This window comes from Bombina bombina, chromosome 3, assembly GCF_027579735.1.
Source record: "Bombina bombina isolate aBomBom1 chromosome 3, aBomBom1.pri, whole genome shotgun sequence".
NCBI lineage: Eukaryota > Metazoa > Chordata > Amphibia > Anura > Bombinatoridae > Bombina > Bombina bombina.
In genome coordinates this window covers 124,695,740-124,717,725 of record NC_069501.1, presented here as the reverse complement: position 1 = coordinate 124,717,725, position 21,986 = coordinate 124,695,740, and the positions used below count along the sequence as shown (strand labels likewise).

General features: G+C 40.2%; 1 protein-coding gene across 1 annotated transcript in view; it reads right to left on the bottom strand.

Annotated features, from left to right (window-relative positions):
* Window positions 1-21,564, bottom strand: part of GRIK1 (glutamate ionotropic receptor kainate type subunit 1) — an 847,144-nt gene extending 825,580 nt beyond the window's left edge. The window contains exons 1-2 of the mRNA XM_053705180.1: window positions 21,559-21,564; window positions 3,117-3,513 (exon numbers count right to left, since the gene is read on the bottom strand). Coding sequence (XP_053561155.1) covers window positions 3,117-3,513; window positions 21,559-21,564 — 403 coding nt within the window. The remainder of the gene's footprint in view (window positions 1-3,116; window positions 3,514-21,558) is intronic.
* Window positions 21,565-21,986: the final 422 nt, after the last annotated feature.

Below are 21,986 nucleotides of genomic sequence, written 5' to 3'. Positions count from 1 at the left end.
GTGGCGGCGATGTTAGGGAGGGCAGATTAGGGATTAATAAAATTTATTATAGTGTTTGCGAGGCGGGAGTGCGGAGGTTTAGGGGTTAATACATTTATTATAGTGGCGGCGAAGTCCGGTCGGCAGATTAGGGGTTAATAAGTGTAGGTAGGTAGCGGCGACGTTGGGGGGGGGGGGCAGATTAGGGGTAATAAATATAATGTAGGTGTCGGCGGTGTTAAGGGCAGCATAGGTGCCGGCGGTGTCCGGAGCGGCAGATTAGGGGTTAATTATAAAATGCAGGTGTCAGCGATAGCGGGGGCGGCAGATTAGGGGTTAATAAGTGTAAGGTTAGGGGTGTTTAGACTCGGGGTTCATGTTAGGGTGTTAGGTGCAGACTTAGAGAGTGTTTCCCCATAGGAAACAATGGGGCTGCGTTAGGAGCTGAACGCTACGTTTTTGCAGGTGTTAGTTTTTTTTACAGCCAGCTCATCCCCATTGTTTCCTATGGGGATATCTTGCACGAGCACGTTTTTCCAGCTTACCGCTACCGTAAGCAACGCTGGTATTGAGAGTTGAAGTGGAGCTAAATTATGCTCAACGCTCCCATTTCTGAGCCTAACGCAGCCACTCAGACAACTCTAAATACCAGCGTTGTCTTAAGGGTGCGCTGGGAAAAAAAGCAGCGTTAGCTACGCGGGTCTTTACCGACAAAACTCTAAATCTAGGCAATAGCTTTTCTATAACCAGTACTTGCACATTGAAATGATCAGTATAGGGGGGGTACAATGATCAAAACTGCTGCTTCAAATGAAAAAGTAAAGTTAAAGGGGATATTTGTAAAATCACAATACACGGTCCCTTTAGTATACCGCAGCATTCATGTCCACTGACTGATAGCAGCAACTCTAGGTTGCACAGAGACAAGCCCCCACAACCCTGAAGACCAAATCCTATTATATAAAAGGCCAAGTGTGTTTGTCCGAAGCTGTCATTCGCAGTAGAGACAGCACAAGGACAAACACACCTGGCCTTTGAGTCCTACTCCCTAGTTGATCTGCGGCAGAAGTGGGCGTGGCCGGGCATGAGCGGGGGCGTGGCCGGTGTGAAGGGGGCGTGGCTGGGCATGGGTCGCGAGATAGAGTGGGGAGAGAGATAGAGAGGAGGGGAGAGAGAGAGAGAGGAGGGGAGAGAGAAAGGAGGGGAGAGAGGAGAGGAGGGGAGAGAGAGGAGAGGAGGGGAGAGATAGAGAGAGGAGAGGGGGAGAGAGAGAGGGGGAGAGAGGGGAGAGAGGGAGGGGGAGAGAGAGAGAGGAGGGGAGAGAGGAGGGAAGAGAGAGAGAGAGGGGGGGGAGTGAGAGAGGAGGGGAGAGAGAGCTCAAAAGAGAGGGGGTGAGAGAGCGCAAAAGAGATGGGGGAGAGAGAGAGCTCAAAAGAGAGGGGGAGAGAGAGCGCAAAAGAGATGGGGGAGAGAGAGAGAGCAAAAGAGAGGGGGGAGAGAGCTAGAAGAGAGGGGGAGAGAGAGCAAAATAGAGGGGGAGAGAGAGAGAGCAAAAGAGAGGGGAGAGAGAGAGCACAAAAGAGAGGGGGGAGAGAGAGAGCAAAAGAGAGGGGGAGAGAGCACAAAAGAAAGGCGGGAGAGAGAGAGCAAAAGAGGGGGGAGAGAGAGAGCACAAAAGTGAGGTTGGAGAGAGAGAGAGAGAGAGAGAGAGAGGGGGGAGAGAAAGAGGAGGGGAGAGAGAGGAGGGGAGAGAGAGAGGAGGGGAGAGAGAGAGGAGAGGGGGGAGAGAGAGGAGGGGAGGAGAGAGAGAGGAGGAGGGAGAGAGAGAGAGGAGGGGGGGGAGAGGGGGGGGGGGAGAGAGAGGGGGGGGGAGAGAGGGGAGGGAGAGAGAGAGGAGGGGGGAGAGAGAGAGCTCAAAAGAGAGGGGAGAGAGAGTACAAAAGAGATGGGGGAGAGAGAGAGCTCAAAAGAGATGGGGGAGAGAGAGAGAGAGCAAAAGAGAGGGGGGAGAGAGCGCGAAGAGAGGGGGGAGAGAGCGCAAAAGAGAGGGGGAGAGAGTGCAAAAGAGAGGGGGAGAGAGAGAGCAAAAGAGAGGGGGGGAGAGAGCGCAAAAGAGAGGGGGAGAGAGTGCAAACGAGAGGGGGGAGAGAGAGCACAAAAGAGAGGGGGAGAGAGAGAACAAAAGAGGGGGAGATAGAGCACAAAAGAGAGGGGGGAGAGAGAGAGAGAGAGGGGAGAGAGAGAGGGGGAGAGAGAGAGAGGAGGGGAGAGAGAGAGAGGAGGGGAGAGAGAGGGGGGAGAGAGAGAGCTCAAAAGAGAGGGGAAGAGAGAGAGCTCAAAAGAGGGAGGAAAGAGAGCGCAAAAGAGAAGGGGGAGAGAGAGAGCTCAAAAGAGAGGGGGAGAGAGAGCGTAAAAAAGAGATGGGGGATTACATAGTCCCCAAAGACACCAATATAAACACCCCACATCCCCTCACTTTAACCCCTTATAACGGCTTTGTGCTAGCAGTCCACTTGTAATCTAGCCCTTTATGTTGCAATTTGGTCTGTTTTGGGTTCTCAATAAGAAATGATGGACAAGTCCTAGCATGACAGACAATAATAATAGACAAAACACAATTAGCAACTGTAAATAATAGCACTGATCCAAATAAAAAGATTTAGTGGCCATAAAACTACACATCCAACTATACATAATGCTAAATATACAGTATATTGTGATGCTGTTAACATCCCTGTCCTAACTAACTTATTATGTAGTGAAATAATGGGTGTTTTAGGTGCTTGTTAAGAAGCTGACATTACTAATGCTGTCTTGCTCTGTCTTAATTCAAGTTGACACACAGCAAAAGTACCTTGGAATGGCAAAGCAGAAGAGCCAGGACACTGTGAATTGAAACTCAAGGTCACAGGACTTGAAGGGATGTATAAGCTGTGCACACTAAGGGATAAGAGTTTATTTGCATTTTAATTGCAAATACTTTAATGATTCAAAGTATTAGCTTAAGACTTACATTATTTAGAGTGTTTTAAACTATGCAGACATAGAAAAAAACTACCTGCATATCAGGGCACTATGCATAGATGTGCATGGTAATAACATAAAAACAGGTGCACAGCAGCATTTAATTCAATCACCATCATCATTCTTCTCTTTCTTCTTCTCCTCCTCCTCATCATCATCCTCCTTATCATCGTCATCCTTCTCCTCATCATCATTCTTATCATCATCATCATCCACCTCCTCATCATCATCATCCACCTCCTCATCATCATCCTCCTTCTCCTCCTCCTTATCATCGTCATCCTCCTCCTCATCATCATTCTTATCATCATCCTCCACCTCCTCATCATTCTTATCATCATCATCCTCCACCTCCTCATCATCATTCTTATCATCATCATCCTTCTCAACATCATCATCATCCTCCTTATCATCATCCTCCACCTCCTCATCATCATTCTTATCATCATCCACCTCCACCTCCTCCTCCTCATCATCATCTTTCTCCACCTCCTCATCATCCTCCACCTCCTGTTAATGCTATAAAAAGTAGATGCTAAAACAAACTTAGCAGACCTTCTGCAGTACAGTCCTCATGCCTCAGTGATCAGTAGGACCAGGTTAAAACATTATGCTGTCTGGGTACAAGAATAACATGAGATCCCTCAACTCTATGTGCACTACAGTCTAAACCCAACCAGAATCCGTTGTCTCAGAGATTAAAGTTCTGCAGGTAAAATCTCATATAATAACATGCAGCTGGGCATCATATTAGACTAATTTCTCTTTAAAAACACCAATATCCAGAATATCTGCTACCTCAGTCTAATGCTGCCTGGGTCCTGTGGCCCCACCTGGTTGAATTATAGAGCTGATCCTAGTGACCAGCTTGTAATAACTTAATCAGTCCATTCTATGCAGAACAGGGGAACTGCTAACACTTTAAGTTGTTTTGGGCATGTAGCAAGGACTAATATACCTACACTATGACACTGCAGGATAGTGATATTAAACTTTCTGTGTATATGTTTACTCACACTGCAATGGCCCTTCAGACAATAAAGCATTGTCAAAAAGATGCTTAATTATATGTAGTAAGAAACTGTCAGCTAGATTACGAGTTGTGCGTTAGGCTTAAAAAGCAGCGTTGGTCGGTCCCAACGCTGCTTTTTAATGCCCGCTGGTATTACGAGTCTTGCATGTACGGGTGTACTGTTTACTTTTTTGGCCAGACTCCGAAATACCGCAAATCCACTTACGTCAATTGCATATCCTCTTTTTTTCAATGGGACTTGCATAGCGCCGGTATTACGAGTCTGCCAAAAAGTGAGCGGTAGACCCTGTCCTGTCAAGCCTGGTACCGCGTTTTAAAGTCAGTAGTTAAGAGTTTTACACTACAACGCCGTAGCATAAAACATTTTTTGTGGCTACATTTTTATTAAGGCATTCTGTTACCTTTTATCTTGTAAGTGCATAGAGTGTTGTGTGCTCTAAATAAATCATTCAAAAACTACCTTGAGTCAAGGCTGCGCTCCTGTGCTCTTGTTTTGCAGTTTTTCATCGTAATTTCCATTGTGATCCTTGGCACTTGGAGACGTGTGGGAGCTGCACCTGTGACTCATCAAGGAGGAGAGCTACCATTCCCAAATGGAAGAAGCTTATAAAGATCTAAGATAAGTTTGTTACACATACTCCTTGAGACACGTTGGGGTGTTTAATTGGGTTAATATGAAGTGCATATTAGAAACATAATCATTGGAACAAGTATATGTTTAAATTATTGTATCTTTTAAACTGTAAATGTCTAAATTTGCACAGCATTAATAGAATTGTATTAACATATAAGTGTTACTTGTTACTTATAAAATATATACATTTTGACTTCAGTGCGCAGCTTAGTGCTAAGTGTTTAGGTTTTTTTATATAGTTTTTTTTTGTGGGTTTGAGGTGGGTGGGGGTTTGTAATGTTAGTGGGTATTTGTACTTTATTTTCACAAAAAGAGCTGATGTCTTTAGGGCAATGCCCTACAAAAGGCCCTTTTAAGGGCCATTGGTAGTTTATTCTAGATTAGGTTTTTTATTTTGTGTTTTTTAATGGGTATTAGAAAAGGAATCATTTTTATTATTTTTGATAATTTGTTTGTTATTTTGTGTAATGTATTTTTTTAGGGGGGTGTTTGTTTTTTTTTGTAGCAAAATAGTTGTTTAACTTAGGGCAATGCCCTACAAAAGGCCCTTTTAAGGGCCCCAAAAAGGCCCTTTTATGGGCCCTTGGTAGTTTGGGGGGTGGGGGTTTGTATTCTGTGTATATGTATTTAGTTTTAAATAGTTAATTAAAATTAAAAGTTAATAATTGTAAATTTAATTTAGATCTATTTTAATGATGTTAAAGTTAGGAGGTGTTAGGGTTAGGTTTAGGGGTAGGATTAGGGGTAGGTGTAGGGGTTAATAGTTTATTTTAGGTTGTTGTGATGTGGGGGCTGGCGGTTTAGGGGTTAATAGTTTTATTTAGTGGTAGTGATGGGGGAGGCCATAGGTTTAGGGGTTAATAACTTTATTTAGTTGTGGCAATGTCAAGGAGCGGTTGAATAGGGGTTAATAACTTTAATATAGTGGCGGCGATGTTGGGGTGCGGCGGAATAGGGGTTAATAACTTTAGTATAGTAGCGGCAATATCGAGAACGGCAGATTAGGGGTTAATACCTTTATTTAGGTGGCAGTGATATCGGGAGTGGCAGATTAGGGGTTAATAACTGTAGGCAGGCGTCGTCGATGTCGGTGGGCAGCAGATTAGGGGTGTTTAGACGTAGGGTTTATGTTAGGGTGTTAGGTTTAAACAATATTTTCTTTTTCCCCATAGACATCAATGGGGCTGCGTTACGGAGCTTTTCTTTCCGCAATCGCAGGTGTTAGACTTTTTTCTGACCCGCTCTCCCCATTGATGTCTATGGGGAAAGCGTGCACGAGCATGTCAAAACAGCGCTTGTTTTTGGTGCGGTATGGAGCTTAAAAGCATCATATTGCCCGCACAAGCCTGGTTTTGAAAAACTTGTAGTGGCAGCGCTATAGGGGATTAAATAACGCAACTGTTGTTACGTTCCTTAATTTCCCTATAGGGCTCAAAACTTGTAATCTAGCTGTATGTTTGCAAATCTCTCGTGCACTTTTTTTATACTTCACATGCCATTGTCTTTAGTAAATATTTTCTTTAAAAAGCTTAATATTTTGAAAATGAGAAACTTTTTCACATAAATTTCACTTCTTGGTTATGTAAATTATCAATCATTCAATGGGGAATTAAGCTATTATGCAAATAGTATAGTGTTGCAGGGTTTTATTCCAACTACTTAACTCACGCTTACTAATCAGCACAGAGGGGTTTTCTAAGTTGATATGAGTCATTATTAACATTATTTAGATGAAATACATTTTTCAATCATAGTAAACCATTTATTTAATATATATGCACAAAATATACTCTACATCTTTACTAAATCAGCTGTTTTCTAAGTCTCATTGCACCGATTAAATAAAATCATATATGATGAATACAATAATCATGATAATATATTGAAGACAGTTTTTGAAGATGATGTTCTTGTTTAGCACTGAAACATTAAGGGCTACATTACAAGTGTTGCGCAATTGATTGCTCGAGTTACGATAAGCAATACTGTGATTGTGACTTATGCGTGCATTACAAGTTGAAAGTAAATGCGTTCACTTGAGTGCAATCTAAATAAACGCATGTCAGGTTAGAGCGAGTGAAGACCTACCGTAAAGTGTAAGGGTTAATAAAATGTGTACCAAACACAACATAAATACATTAAAGTGTTACACACACATAAACACTATCTGATAATTATGAATATAAATATTATAAAAATCTTCACAATAGGTGCACTCTCATAAACAGATGCAAGGGTGCTATAATGGTATCATATAATAGCAATAGTAATCAGCACTCTCTGGACTTGAGGTACGGTGAACAATCTTAATTTATTGCATGGCAGACGAAGGGGTGTACACTCCAGAAACGTCGATGTCATGCATATAAATATATAAAATTCAACCACCCACACAGCAATAAGAAATATTTCATCCAGCACTCAATCACATGTACAATGGAATATGTTGTGTATATGCTGTTTTGTCAGTTTGGGAAACATTACGTTGGAAAGACACTAAGGGAATGAATGGCAAACCACAGAATGGCCATGAGACAGGCCATCAGAAATGGACACTCAGAACAACCAGTGGCATGCCATTGGATGGAGGCAAAACACTTGGTGGCATTGTTAAGAGTGATCCTCATAGACCACATCCCAAAACCCCCTAGATGTGGAAACAGGAATAAAATGCTTTTCAGGAGAGAAGCAGAATGGATCTTCAAATTGGACACTATTGCTCCAAAGGGACTAAATTCTATGCCACATTTGGGTATTCTTATGTCAAGATAGCACTGGTTATGCAGTAGGGTGTGCCTTTCATGGTTGTGGGCAAGTGGTCATTTGTGAGTGTGATGGAGGTACCTTGATGTCTTGTGACGTTAGGGACCTGCGTCTTTCTACTAACCGATAGGTACTACTCTGGGGTTTCATAGACCCTGATGTGTACCTATCTGTTTGTGGATCACATAGGCATCCCACAATAGTACCTATAGATCACCTGCATTGAATCTACAAACTTTCTTGCTATAAATCACATTTGATATAGACAAATGCCCAATACACTGTCCAGTTCCCCCCTCCCCCTCTTATAGTTGTTTAAGTAATTATATTTATAGTTGTTTAAGCAATTAATTTTTAATGTTTTAATAATTTTTACTTTGTAAAATGAAATAGTTGCAAAGTAGTTTTTCAACAAATTGCAATAGTTTGGGAGATAACAATTTGAATGTGCACCCCCATAAGAAACGGAATATTAGAATGGTAGATGCCTGAATAGTCAATCCCACCCCTTTCCCAGGTGGATAAATATCCGTAGTTTGGAGGATGGAACCAGATTATCCTAAGACCCTCTGACGAAGTGAGGAGAGCCTCACGAAACGCGTATGGGTGGAGGTATACAGCGTGTGACGTCACATCCGGTTTCGCTGTCTTGGAACTCAGAGACCTACACCAAAAGCTGTTTTCTTAATTCATTCATTACATATTATTTCAAGTTTCAACCACAATAAGAGACATTGAAGCACAGGACTTTAAATCGGAACTGTTCTCCTGCTTTCTCCTCAACGGAACATTTGGAGTTTTTACTTGCTACAAGAGACATTGAAGCACAGGACTCTGCATAGCAAATGAGTATACATAACATACCTGTATACAGCCAAGATTACTATTACAATTACAATTATTGTTTTGTATCTCTTTGCACCTATTGAATATTCATTGACTATTTTAGAAGCAGACATTGTTTCTTTACGGATATCACTTCACAGAGTCTTTTCAGACTGGGATTTTGTCCAATAGGACTTCTCTGAATGACTTTTTAAAATAACAGCTACTTTTAACCAGTGCAAATAAAGTGGTTCTTTAAACTTCACTCTACTCATTTGGATTCACTTATCAGTAGATGGTACTCTACTTTAGTGGGGATTATACATCTCATTTGTGCCCACTATAGACCTCATATTGATGAGGTTGATTTTGATAAACACAAATTAGCTTTTGGCAATACCATCTCCCCCTTTGAGAGCGCTGTCTAATATCTCCTTTCTGCACATTAACCTTATATAGACTTCCTTTATTTCAGTGACTTTAAATGTTCAGTCTATTTTCTAGAGCATTCTAGGGGCCCATCAGCCTCCTTTCATTTAGAACCATATAGGTTATTAATTTGGTATTCTTTCTTAGTAAATCCATTTAATGTCCAGTCATCAGGTATATACTTCAGTACTATATATAATATATATATATATATATATATATATATATATATATATATATATTACAAGAAAAACATATATATATATATATATATATATATACTTTGAATTGTGTTTGCCTACGAGGGGGGGATAAAGGTAGCATGCCACTTGTAATCTGGCTCTAAATCAGTTTAGATTAAAGTAAACATTAATGAGGACTGTTAGAGTTAAGACTGAATAGGAAGTAAATGTTAAAATGTAAATAAAGCTTACTCACTCATTTCAGCATTTGATTAAAGGGACATTAAACTCTGCATATATAAGCAAATAAGAACTGTATGGCCACCGTGTTTTAAAATAATTTAATACTGTAATTATGTTAGCAGTTCAGGGATAAGCCCCTTGGAAAACCATGTGGTTCCTTTACTGAGAGATTTAAGTGAACCTTTTGCTCTGAGCTAAACAATCATTGTGTAGAATCTTGCAGGGTAAGATAAATGTAATGCACTGCTGAGAGACAGCTGGTGATTGGTGGCTGCACACCACTAGCTCCCCAGATATGGTCAACAAGCTCCCAGTAGTGCATTGCTGCTCGTGAGTCTACTCTTCAACAAAGGATACTAAGAGAACAAAACAAATTTGGTAATAAATGTAATTTCAAAAGTTGTATAAAACTGCTTGTTCTGTCTGAATCATGTGAAAAAAAAGTAGTTAATGTAGACCTTTTTTTAAACACACTTTTTAATAGTATGCTGGGTCATTCTGCTAGGTTTAAAGTAGAGGTCAATTTTGATGAATTAGTGCCCGGTTTTTAAAAATCCTATCAAAAACAAGGGCACTTTAATTCATCAAAATTGACATTTAATTTGTTTTCTTCAAAAACGTACCTTTTAATCCTGGCAGCCGCTCCAGCACTTCCTCCGCCGGTCGCAAGCCGTCTTAGTGGGTCCAAAATGACGAATCCGGCTTCCTCCAATCACAGTGTTGCATCAGGCCAAGATTCCCCTGGGGGGGGGAAGCCGTGATTGGAGGAAGCCAGATTCGTAATTTCTGACGTCTGCAGAGGCTTCCGACGGCCATGGGAATCTCTGGAGTGGCTTCCAGAATGAAAAGGTAAGTTTTCGAAGAAAAAGAGTGCAATGTTAATTTTGATTAATTAAAGTGCCCTTGTTTTTAATAGGATTATTAAAAACCGGGCACTAATTCATCAAATTTGACCTTCACTTTAATGGAGTGCATCAGTGTAGAATTTGAAATACTCTTCTTAGCCAGAGTTGAAAAATTCTGCAAAGCATCTCTTAGTAACTACATTGTTTGTAGAGGTCATAATACAAAGCAGACAAAATGTATCTAAATCCAATCTAAATACAATACAATGCCATTTTCTAAAGAACGAATATTGGATTCATCAGGCATCAGCTATGTTAATCAAAATTACATTTTTCTGATTCTGATTCTGCTTCAGTGAACAGTTAAAAATAATCCCTTTTAGTTGTTATTAAGTGTACCTCTGTATTTGGCAACATAGCTAAGAAGGCACAGAAGCGTGCACATCTTCAGCACTGTTTGACAGTAGTGCTTCTAGCAATGGTATATGAAACGTTCCTGGGCTTACCTCAGTTTGCTTTCATGGAAGGGAAACAAGCTTCAACAAATGAACACCAAGAAACAGAGGTACCTTTGCTAATAGAAATAAATTGGAAAGTTTAAAACTTTAACTTTGCCTTCCATGTCCCTTTAAATGGTCTATGATATAATAAATGTCACTCATTGCTTATAGATAACCTCTCATATTCCCACATTTACCTATATGAGGGGGGATAATATCATATGTTGTTATTATAATGCAATGTAGAGTTAAATAAACATATTGGGGTCAATTTATTAAACCCCGGTGGACATGATTCACTATAGCGAATCATGTCCACCCTGCATCGCTAAATGCATTTAATATTGCATAAGCATTTCACAAGAAATGCTTGTGCAATGACGCCCCCTATAGCAGGGGGTGTTAATCATCCCAATCGTAAAAAGGTGGCGGACAAGTTAAGAAGCAGCAGTCTTACAACCACTGCTTCTTAGCTTCAGTTTCCAGATCGCCAGAAAACTTTGGGCGGATTAAGCAGCATCTCACTTTCTTTATCTCTCTCACTCACTCTCACTCATTTTCTCTCTTTCCTCTCTCACTTTCTCTTTCTCACTCTCTCTCTTTCTCGGAGGCCTATTTATCAAGCTGTCAACCGCAAATACGCTGGAATTCCGCAGCATAATTGTGGTGAGCCTGATTCGCCTCATTTATCAAAGACTACAGACCGGCAAAAGTTGAAATTTGTGACGTAACATACGATCCGGCGGTCTCAATGCGACACAGATCGCTGCTTACGTCATTACAGATGTTCCGAATACAAATTCGGCACTATCTGACAACTTTTGCCATTTTTCAAACTATTCCGGCCCAGCGTACCTGGTTTTCAATCCGCCACCCTGGAGGCCGCGGATGCCATAGGAATCAATGGGAGTCTGAAAGCAGCGAAAGCTCATGTTCGATGCTCCCAGATATCTCATTGATTTCTGTGGTAGAATAAAAGTTACATTTACACCTAACACCCTAGCATAAGCCCCGAGTCTAAATGCCCCTAATCTGCCGCCCGACATCGCCGCGACCTAAATAAAATGTATTAACCCCTATCCCACCGCTCCCGGACCCCGCCGCAACTAAATAAAGTTATTAACCCCTATCCCTCTGCTCTCGGACCCCGCCGCAACTAAATAAAGTTATTAACCCCTATCCCTCCGCTCACAGACCCCGCCGCAACTCTAATAAAGTTATTAACCCCTATTCTGCCGCACCCGGAGCCCTCCACAACTAAATAAATGTATTAACCCCTAAACCCCTGGCCTCCCACATCACTACCACTTACTAAACCTATTAACCCCTAAACCGCCAGCCCCCCACATTGCCATAAACTAAATTAAGCTATTAACCCCTAAACCTAACAACCCGCTAACTTTACATTAAATATTACCTCATCCCTATCTTATAATAAATTTAAACTTACCTTTAGAATTAAAATAAACTATATTAAACTACTAATTAACCTACCCTAACTATTATCCTACAATTACATTAAACTATATTAAACTATTAATTAACCTACCCTAACTATTATCCTACAATTACATTAAATTACATTAAACTATATTAAACTATTTATTAATTTACCCTAACTATTATACTAAAACTACATTAAACTAACAATTAAATTAACTATATTACATATTTAAACAACTAACCCTACTTAAGTTATTTAAATCTACTATTAAAATTACTAAGTTACAAAACAATAACAACTAAGTTACACAAAATAAAAAACGAAATTATCAAATATTTAAACTAATTACACCTAATCTAATAGCCCTATGAAAATAAAAAAGGCCCCCAAAATAAAAAAACCATAGCCTACAATAAACTGCCAAGGGCCCTATCTGAAAATCCTAAGCTCCCCATTGCCCTGAAAAGGGCATTTGGATGGACATTGCCCTTAAAAGGGCATTTAGCTCTTTTTCCACCCAAAGTCCCTAACCTAAAATTAAAATCCACCCAATAAACCTTTAAAAAACCTAACACTAACCCCCATAGATCCACTTACAGTTTTTAAAGACCCAACTTTCATCCTCAATGAAGCGGCAGAAGTCCTCAGCGAAGCCGGCAGAAGTCTTCATCCAAGCGGGTCGAAGTCTTCATCCAAGCCGGCAGAAGTCTTGATCCAGACGGCATCTTCTATCTTCATCCATCCGGCGTGCAGCGGCTCTATCTTCAAGACATCCGACACGGAGCATCCTCTTCTTACGACGTCTTCTGAAGAATGAAGTTTCCTTTAAATGACGTCATCCAAGATGGCGTCCCTTACATTCCGATTGGCTGATAGAATTCTATCAGCCAATCGGAATTAAGGTGGAAAAAATCCTATTGACTGTTGCAATCAGCCAATATGATTGAGTTTTCATCCTATTGGCTGATCTAATCAGCCAATAGAATGCAAGCTCAATCCTATTGGCTGATTGGATCAGCAAATATGATGAAAGCTCAATCCTATTGGCTGATTGCAACAGCCAATAGGATTTTTTCCTCCTTAATTCCGATTGGCTGATAGAATTCTATCAGCCAATCGGAATGTAAGGGACGCTATCTTGGATGACATCATTTAAAGAAAACTTCATTCTTCAGAAGATGTTGTAAGAAGAGGATGCTCCACGCTGGATGTCTTGAAGATGGAGCCGCTCCGCGCCGGATGGATGAAGATAGAAGATGCCGTCTGGATGAAGACTTCTGCCTGCTTGGATGAAGACTTCTGCCGGCTTCGCTGAGGACTTCTGCCGCTTTGTTGAGGATGGATGTTAGATCTTCAAAAACTGTAAGTGGATCTTCGGGGGTTAGTGTTAGGTTTTTTTAAGGGTTTATTGGGTGGGTTTTAATTTTAGGTTAGGGACTTTGGGCGGAAAAAGAGCTGAATGCCCTTTTAAGGGCAATGCCCATCCAAATGCCCTTTTCAGGGCAATGGGGAGCTTAGATTTTTTTGTTTTTATTTGGGGGGTTGGTTTTCTGGGTGGCGGGTTTTACTGTTGGAGGGTTGTTTGTATTTTTATTTACAGGTAAAAAAGATGATTTCTTTGGGGCAATGCCCCGCAAAAGGCCCTTTTAAGGGCCATTGGCAGTTTATTGTAGGCTAGGGTTTTTTTTTATTTTGGGGAGGCTTTTTTATTTTCATAGGGCTATTAGATTAGGTATAATTAGTTTAAATATTTGATCATTTATTTTTTATTTTGTGTAACTTCGTGTTTTTTATTTTTTGTAACTTTGTAATTTTTAATAGTAGATTTAAATAACTTGAGTAGGGTTAGGTGTTTAAATATGTAATATAGTTAATTTAATTGTTAGTTTGATGTAGTTTTAGTATAATAGTTAGGGTAGGTTAATTAATAGTTTAATATAGTTTAATGTAATTTTAGTATAATAGTTAGGGTAGATTAATAAATAGTTTAATATAGTTTAATGTAATTTAATGTAATTTTAGTATAATATTTAGCGTAGGTTAATTAGTAGTTTAATATAGTTTATTTTAATTCTAAAGGTAAGTTTAAATTTATTTTAAGATAGGGATAAGTTAATATTTAATGTAAACTTAGCGGATTGTTAGGTTTAGGGGTTAATAGCTTAATTTAGCTTATGGCAATGTGGGGGGGGCTGGCGGTTTATGGGTTAATAGGTTTAGTAAGTGGTAGTGATGTGGGAGGCCAGGGGTTTAGGGGTTAATACATTTATTTATTTGCGGAGGGCTCTGGGAGCGGCAGGATAGGGGTTAATATTTTTATTAGAGTTGCGGTGGGCTCCAGGAGTGGCAGAATAGGGGTAAATAATTTTATTAGAGTTGCGGTGGGCTCCGGGAGCGGAGGGATAGGGGTTAATAACTTTATTAGAGTTGCGGTGGGCTCCGGGAGCGGAGTGATAGGGGTTAATAACTTTATTAGAGTTGCGGTGGGCTCCGGGAGTGGCAGGATAGGGGTTAATAACTTTATTTAGTTGCGGCGGGGTCCGGGAGTGGCGGGATAGGGGTTAAAAATTTTAGTATAGTGGTGGTGTTTAGTGACAAGGCATAAATAAAGTTGGTAAAAAGCCGAATAGACGCGAGATCGATGACTGTTGGTTAACAACAGTCCGCTGCTCATCGCCCCGTACTTGGTGTGCGGCTTTTTGACAGCTTTTTTAATAAATAAGGAGAGCAAATTCAGGTCCGTGGCCGCAATGTTAGGCGATGTTAGGCAAGCGTATTGGTGCCGTCGAATGCAGCATAGTTGACGGCTTGATAAATATCCCTCTCTGTCTCTTTCTCTCTCTCTCTCTCGCTCTCTCTTTATATATATATATATATATATATATATATATATATATACATACTGTATATATAAATATTTATTTTTTTCTCTCTCTATATATATCTCTCTCTCACTTTCTCACTCACTTTCTCTCTTTCTCTGTCTCTTTCTCTCTCGCGCTCTATCTCTTTATATATATATATATATATATACTGTATATAAATATATTTATCTTTCTCTCTCTATATATATATCTCTTTCTCTTTCACTTTCTCTTTCTCTGTCACTCTCTTTCTCTCTGTCTCGCTCTCTCTTTATATATACAGTGGGGCAAAAAAGTATTTAGTCAGCCACCAATTGTGCAAGTTCTCCCACTTAAGAAGATGAGAGAGGCCTGTAATTTTCATCATAGGTATTCCTCAACTATGAGAGACAAAATGTGGAAACAAATCCAGACAATCACATTGTCTGATTTGGAAAGAATTTATTTGCATATTATGGTGGAAAATAAGTATTTGGTCACCTACAAACAAGCAAGATTTCTGGCTCTCACAGATCTGTATCTTCTTCTTTAAGAGGCTCCTCTGTCCTGCTCTCATCACCTGTATTAATGGCACCTGTTTGACTTGTTATCAGTATAAAAGACACCTGTCCACAACCTCAAACAGTCACACTCCAAACTCCACTATGGTGAAGACCAAAGAGCTGTCGAAGGACACCAGAAACAAAATTGTAGACCTGCACCAGGCTGGGAAGACTGAATCTGCAATAGGCAAGCAGCTTGGTGTGAAGAAATCAACTGTGGGAGCAATAATTAGAAAATGGAAGACATACAAGACCACTGATAATCTCCCTCGATCTGGGGCTCCATGCAAGATCTCACCCCGTGGGGTCAAAATGATCACCAGAACGGTGAGCAAACATCCCAGAACCACACGGGGGGGGGGGGCTAGTGAATGACCTGCAGAGAGCTGGGACCAACGTAACAAAGGCTACAATCAGTAACACACTACGCCGCCAGGGACTCAGATCCTGCAGTGCCAGACGTGTCCCCCTACATGTCCAGTACATGTCTGGGCCCGTCTGAAGTATGCTAGAGAGCGTTTGGATGATCCAGAAGCGGATTGGGAGAATGTCATATGGTCAGATGAAACCAAAGTAGAACTGTTTGGTAGAAACACAACTCGTCGTGTTTGGAGGAGAGAGAATGCTAAGTTGCAACCAAAGAACACCATACCTACTGTGAAGCATGGGGGTGGCAACATCATGCTTTGGGGCTGTTTCTCTGCAAAGAGAACAGGACGACTGATCCGTGCACATGAAAGAATGAATGGGGCCATGTATCGTGAGATTTTGAGTGCAAACCTCCTTCCATCAGCAAGGGCATTGAAGATGAAACGTGGCTGGGTCTTTCAGCATGACATTGATCCCAAACACATCACCCGGGCAATGAAGGAGTGGCTTCGTAAGAAGCATTTCAAGGTCCTGGAGTGGCCTAGCCAGTCTCCAGATCTCAACTCCATAGAAAACCTTTGGAGGGAGTTGAAAGTCCGTGTTGCCCAGCGACAGCCCCAAAACATCACTGCTCTAGAGGAGATCTGCATGCAGGAATGGGCCAGCATACCAGCAACAGTGTGTGACAACGTTGTGAAGACTTACAGAAAACGTTTGACCTCTGTCATTGCCAACAAAGGATATATAACAAAGTATTTAGATGAACTTTTGATATTGACCAAATACTTATTTTCCACCATAATTTGCAAATAAATTCTTTCCAAATCAGACAATGTGATTGTCTGGATTTGTTTCCACATTTCGTCTCTCATAGTTGAGGTATACCTATGATGAAAATTACAGGCCTCTCTCATCTTCTTAAGTGGGAGAACTTGCGCAATTGGTGGCTGACTAAATACTTTTTTGCCCCACTGTATATATATATATATATATATATATATATATATATATATATATATATATATATATACATACATACATATACATATATATATATATATATATATATATATATATATATATATTTCTGGCTCTCTATTTCTCTCTCTATCTTTTTATCTCTATCTCTCTCTCTCTCTTTCTCTTTTTCTCTCACTTTCTCTTTTTTTTACATATAAATATGTGCTAAGAACAGCAGAATAGCTCATCTATAACAGGTTCCACTCGTAGCACACTAATTTACAGCCAGATAACTGTTATTGAAGTATTCTCTTACTTTCCCCTTATCAAAGTTCAATTTCTAAGATATCAAAAGCTCACATATTATAAAACATGACAAAAATACAGCCTGCAAGCTTCAGTACAACACAAGGAAGATGTACTGTAACAAAATCTTTACTAGAAAACAAATTGCATGCCATACACTGTACTACAGCCACATATAAATCACTGCTTTTACGGAATATGTTAACGTTCACCTCAAGTCTAGCGGCATTGTAAAGCACTATACAAATGATGTGTATTTGTAGACAGGATTTCATATAATAGAGGCATATGCTTGTTTATCACCTGCCAGCTGATTGTCCTTGTTATCTTGCAGGATGGGACACTATCAGTTTTACTGTCTACAAAAATGTGCCAATAAAGTTAGCCTCACAAACACTGGAGAGGTCAGTGACACCAGATGATAAAATAACTGGCCTTGAATCTCTGAAGCATATAAAAGAGATGCTGAACCTAAATATATAGTAATCATCATGTCCCAATCTGGAGAGACACAAGAGCACTAGTGCACAACTATGGGCTCTATTTATTAAAGGACCATTAAACTTGACATTTCAAGAACACATAATATGTTTCATTGTTGCAAGTGCAACATTATTGCATTATATATTTTGCTTTCTTTTGTTGTAAAATACATCTAAAATTTGTGCTTTTTTTACATCCTCAAAGGGAGGTTTGGGTTAATACTTTTAGGCAATTTCTGTAAGCTTTTGTTTACTTTACCCTTCCCCTTTAAGATTCTCAGCAGTCACATATTTGTAAAAGGTAGTTATCAGTATTGCATCAACAGTCATGATAGGAGAGTTAGTCTTTCCATCAGTAACTAAGTTGAATCAGTGCTAAAACACCTTAGGGGAAGAGAAGGGCAGGCTTCCCCAGTCTCTCTCAACTGCACATGTGCCAAAAGAGCTTGTGCTATATCTGAATATTAGTTTGTGATTGGTTAGCAAGGATTCTCATGTTCTGGAGGACAGTGAAATCAGTGAAATTAACAAACATAGAACAATATACTCATTTGACAAAATAAAGCTGCAGTTTTCTTTGTAAAATTATTCTCACATATGAAGTTTCAAAATCATGTAGCTTACAATTCGTGTTTAGTGGTCCTTTAAGCAGCAGAGGATACTTTAAGATCTTTGCGGTGCTGACTGACTTGCTCATGTGAGTCTGCTTATTGCAACTTAAGAGCAACTTGTGTCAAACTAGGCTACAACATAACAGCTACGGATGCAAACCCTCCCTTATTTCCAGGGATCTCCCTTATTTGACCAAACCTATTTACAATCTCCCAGGCTCCCTTACTTATCTGCTCTTAGAATATTTTTCTCCCTTGTTTGTTGATTGGAACAGCCAATAGGATTTTAGCAGCTCTAATCCTATTGGCTGATTGAAATCTTTTAGCCAATAGGAATGGCATCACTTGCATTGAAGTTCCAGTTCACGGCGGCGACCGTATGAAGAGGATGCTCCTCGCCGCATGTCTTCAGGATGGACCCGCTCCGTGCCGGATGGATGAAGATAGAAGATGCCGTCTGGATGAAGACTTCTTGCCACCTGGATGAGGACTTCTCCGGCTGGATAAAGATAGAAAAGGCTGCCTGGATGAAGACTTCTTGCCGCCTGAATGATGACTTCTCCGGCTGGATGGATCCTTCAAGCAGGACTTCAAGAACTGTAAGTGGATCGTTGGGGGTTAGTATTAGGTTTTTTAAAAAGGGTTTTTTGGGTGGGTTTTATTTTTAGATTAGGGTCTGGGCATGTAAAAGAGCTAAATGCCCTTTTAAGGGCAATGCCCATAAAAATGCCCTTTTCAGGGCAATGGGGAGCTTAGGTTATTTTATTTTTTTATTTGTGGGGGTTGGTTTTTTGGGTCATGGGTTTAACTGTTGGGGGGGTGTTTGTATTTTTTTGCAATGTAAAAGAGCTGTAATCTTTGGGGTAATGCCCCACAAAAGGCCCTTTTAAGGGCCATTGCTAGTTTATTGTAGGCTAGGGGTTTTTTATTTTGGGGGAGCTTTTTTATTTTGATAGGGCTATTAGATTAGATGTAATTCTTTATTATTTTTGATAATTTGTTTTTTTATTTTTTGTAATTTAGTGAGGGGGGGTTAACTTAATGTTTGTTTTTTCCTTTAATTTAGTACTTTTAATAATGTTTAATAGTATATTTAAATCATTTGAGTAGGGTTAGGTTTCTTTAATATGTAATTTAGTTTATTTAATTGGTATTTTAATTTAATTGTAGTATAATAGTTAGGGTAGGTTAATTAATAGTTTAAAATAGTTTATTTTAATTCTACAGGTAAGTTTTAATTTATATTAAGATAGGGATGTTATAATTTTAATTTATAGTTAGGGGTTTGTTTACGTTTAGGGGTTAATAGCTTAATTTAGTTTTTGGCGATGTGGGGGACTGACGGTATAGGGGTTAATAGGTTTAGTTAGTGGAAGTGATGTGGATGGCCAGATGTTTAGGGGTTAATACGTTTATTTAGTGGTGGCGGTGGCGGGGAGTGGCAGAATAGGGATTAATACATTTTTTTTAAGTGTTGGTGATGTCGGATGGCAGATTAGGGGTATTTAGACTCTGGGTTTATGTTAGGGTGTTAGGTGTAAACGTTACTTGTTTTCTACCATAGAAATCAATGGGTTATATTTCTTTGTCTTGCAGCATCGAACATAAGCTTTCGCTGCTTTCAGACTTACATTGATTTCTATGGCATCCACGGCCTCCAGGGTGTCGGATTGAAAACCAGGTATGCTGGGTCAGAAAAAAATTACGATGCAGAATTCTGGCGTATTTGCGGTTGACAGCTTGATAGATAGGCCCCTTCATTGCAAACATTTAATATTGCACTCTTGTAATCTTATTTAGTTAATAATGTTATATATCTGACAGTTTAATGTTGATCCCTTAGTCTCCTTTATTTTCTCAGAAAAAGGTTGACACCCTAAAAAACAGCACTAATATATAGAAACTAAAAATGTTTTTGTTTTTTTAATTGCAAGTGAAACAACAGAGATCAGAAAACTCTGTAAACATTTACATTCTTCTAGTGCTGAAACATCTATCCATAGATTTCAAATCTCTCTTTTCAGTTCAGGTAAATCAGCCAGTTTCACTAAATCATTTAAAGGGGCAGTAAACCTAAAAAATAATCACCTAGATTCCAAGTTTTGCGTTATAGAGGGTGCGAAAACGAACGCAACCAAAGTTGCTTTATTTCACTCTCCATAGTGCTGCCATTACAAGTTTCTAAAAAGCCTCCTTGTGCGTGCGATATGGTGGCGATCAGCTCCATACCGCACAAAATCCAAGGGCTGCTTTGAAGTGCTCGTGCATGCTTTCCCCATAGACATTAATGAAGAGAAGGTGTTAGAAAAAAAACTAACACCTGAAGCACGGAATGGCGATCGCTGTAACGCAACCCCATTGATGTCTATGGGGAAAAAAAAGTTACGTTTAAACCTAACACCCTAACATAAACCCCAAGTCTAAAGACCCCTAATCTGCTGCCCGCGACATCTCTGACACCTAAATAAAGTTATTAACCCCTATTCCTCCGCTCCCCGACATCGCCGCCACTATAATAAAGCTATTAACCCCTATTCCGTTGCTCCTAGACACGCTGTCACTAAATAAAGTTATTAACCCCTAAACATCTGACCACCCACATCACCGCCACTAAATAAACCTATTAACCCCTAATTGCCAGCCCCCCACATCGCAAAAAACTAAATTAAACTATTAACCCCTAAACCTATCACCCCCCAACTTTATATTAAAATTACAATATCCCTATCTTAAAATAAATAAAAACTTACCTGTGAAATTAAAAAAAAAACCTAACAATTAACCTAGCATAACTATTATACTGAAATTAAAATAACTACTAATTAGCAAAACTAAATTACACATTAAAAAAAACTAACACTGAGACTTCCGGTGGGCGGGCCAGCAAAGCAGACGCACTCAGACTGAGCTCCGCTGGTCGGAACATATATATCAAACTATTTACTTTATTTCTGCTGGGCCCCGCATGATAGACTTACTGGGCTAAAGCTACATAGTGCCAGTTGTCAATTTAAGTGCGCGGAGCATTCACTATCAGCTCCGGCAACCGGAGGGCAATATCTGTTGGAGCGGTGTCTTGCCGCCAGCGCCATCTTGGATCCTATCCGTCCCGGGCAGGAAAAAAGAGAGGTAGGGGACCTCGACCCACATAAGCTGAACAAGCAAAGAGAACACTGATCGCACGCCTCTACATATCGCTAATCTGGGGGTAGATATCAAGCACTCCACGGACTGTAAGTAATCGGAAAGACTGGGCTTGGTATTGGCATAGAGACAGATTACAGACACTAATGCAGACACGGGAAGGAGGGGAGAAGCATAGCAGGGGGAAACGCAATACTGCATGGTCAATCCAGTGTAACACAACTACACAGGCAGCCGATTAGCCCCTTCTGAGAAAAAAGATTACAGAGACTGTTATTGGGGAGAGGTGCTGTGAAGCAACACGTGTCTTTCTGTGTGACTTTTTAATGGCAATGCATCCTGGCTGCACCACGCTGTCCTAGAACGGGAAAAGTGTTACCTGCATCCTAGTTAAATAAAAAACCTGCACATTTTATACCCACAAGACCCCCCTGATACATAACACCACGATTGCTAGTATATCTGTGCCTGCACTGTCACCAAGACAGACACTATATAGCTACAGAGAGACTCTGAGTGTACACCTCTGCCTGCCACCATATATACAAGGCACCCGTTTGTACTGTCTGCAGGTGACAACGACCGCAATATCTGAGTACTTTCCCATCTAACTTGTTTGCCCTGCACCCAGAAGATTTCATACCCCACTCTAATGAAAGTGGATAAATACTTCCACAAACTGTCTCCCTCTACCAAACCAGATATGTCTCACAGATCAAAGACCAACGAAAAGAGACTGAAACATTTGTCGGACGCCCATGCTGAGGGCCCAGCTGTACCTGACCCAATAGCGATTTCAGACTCAGT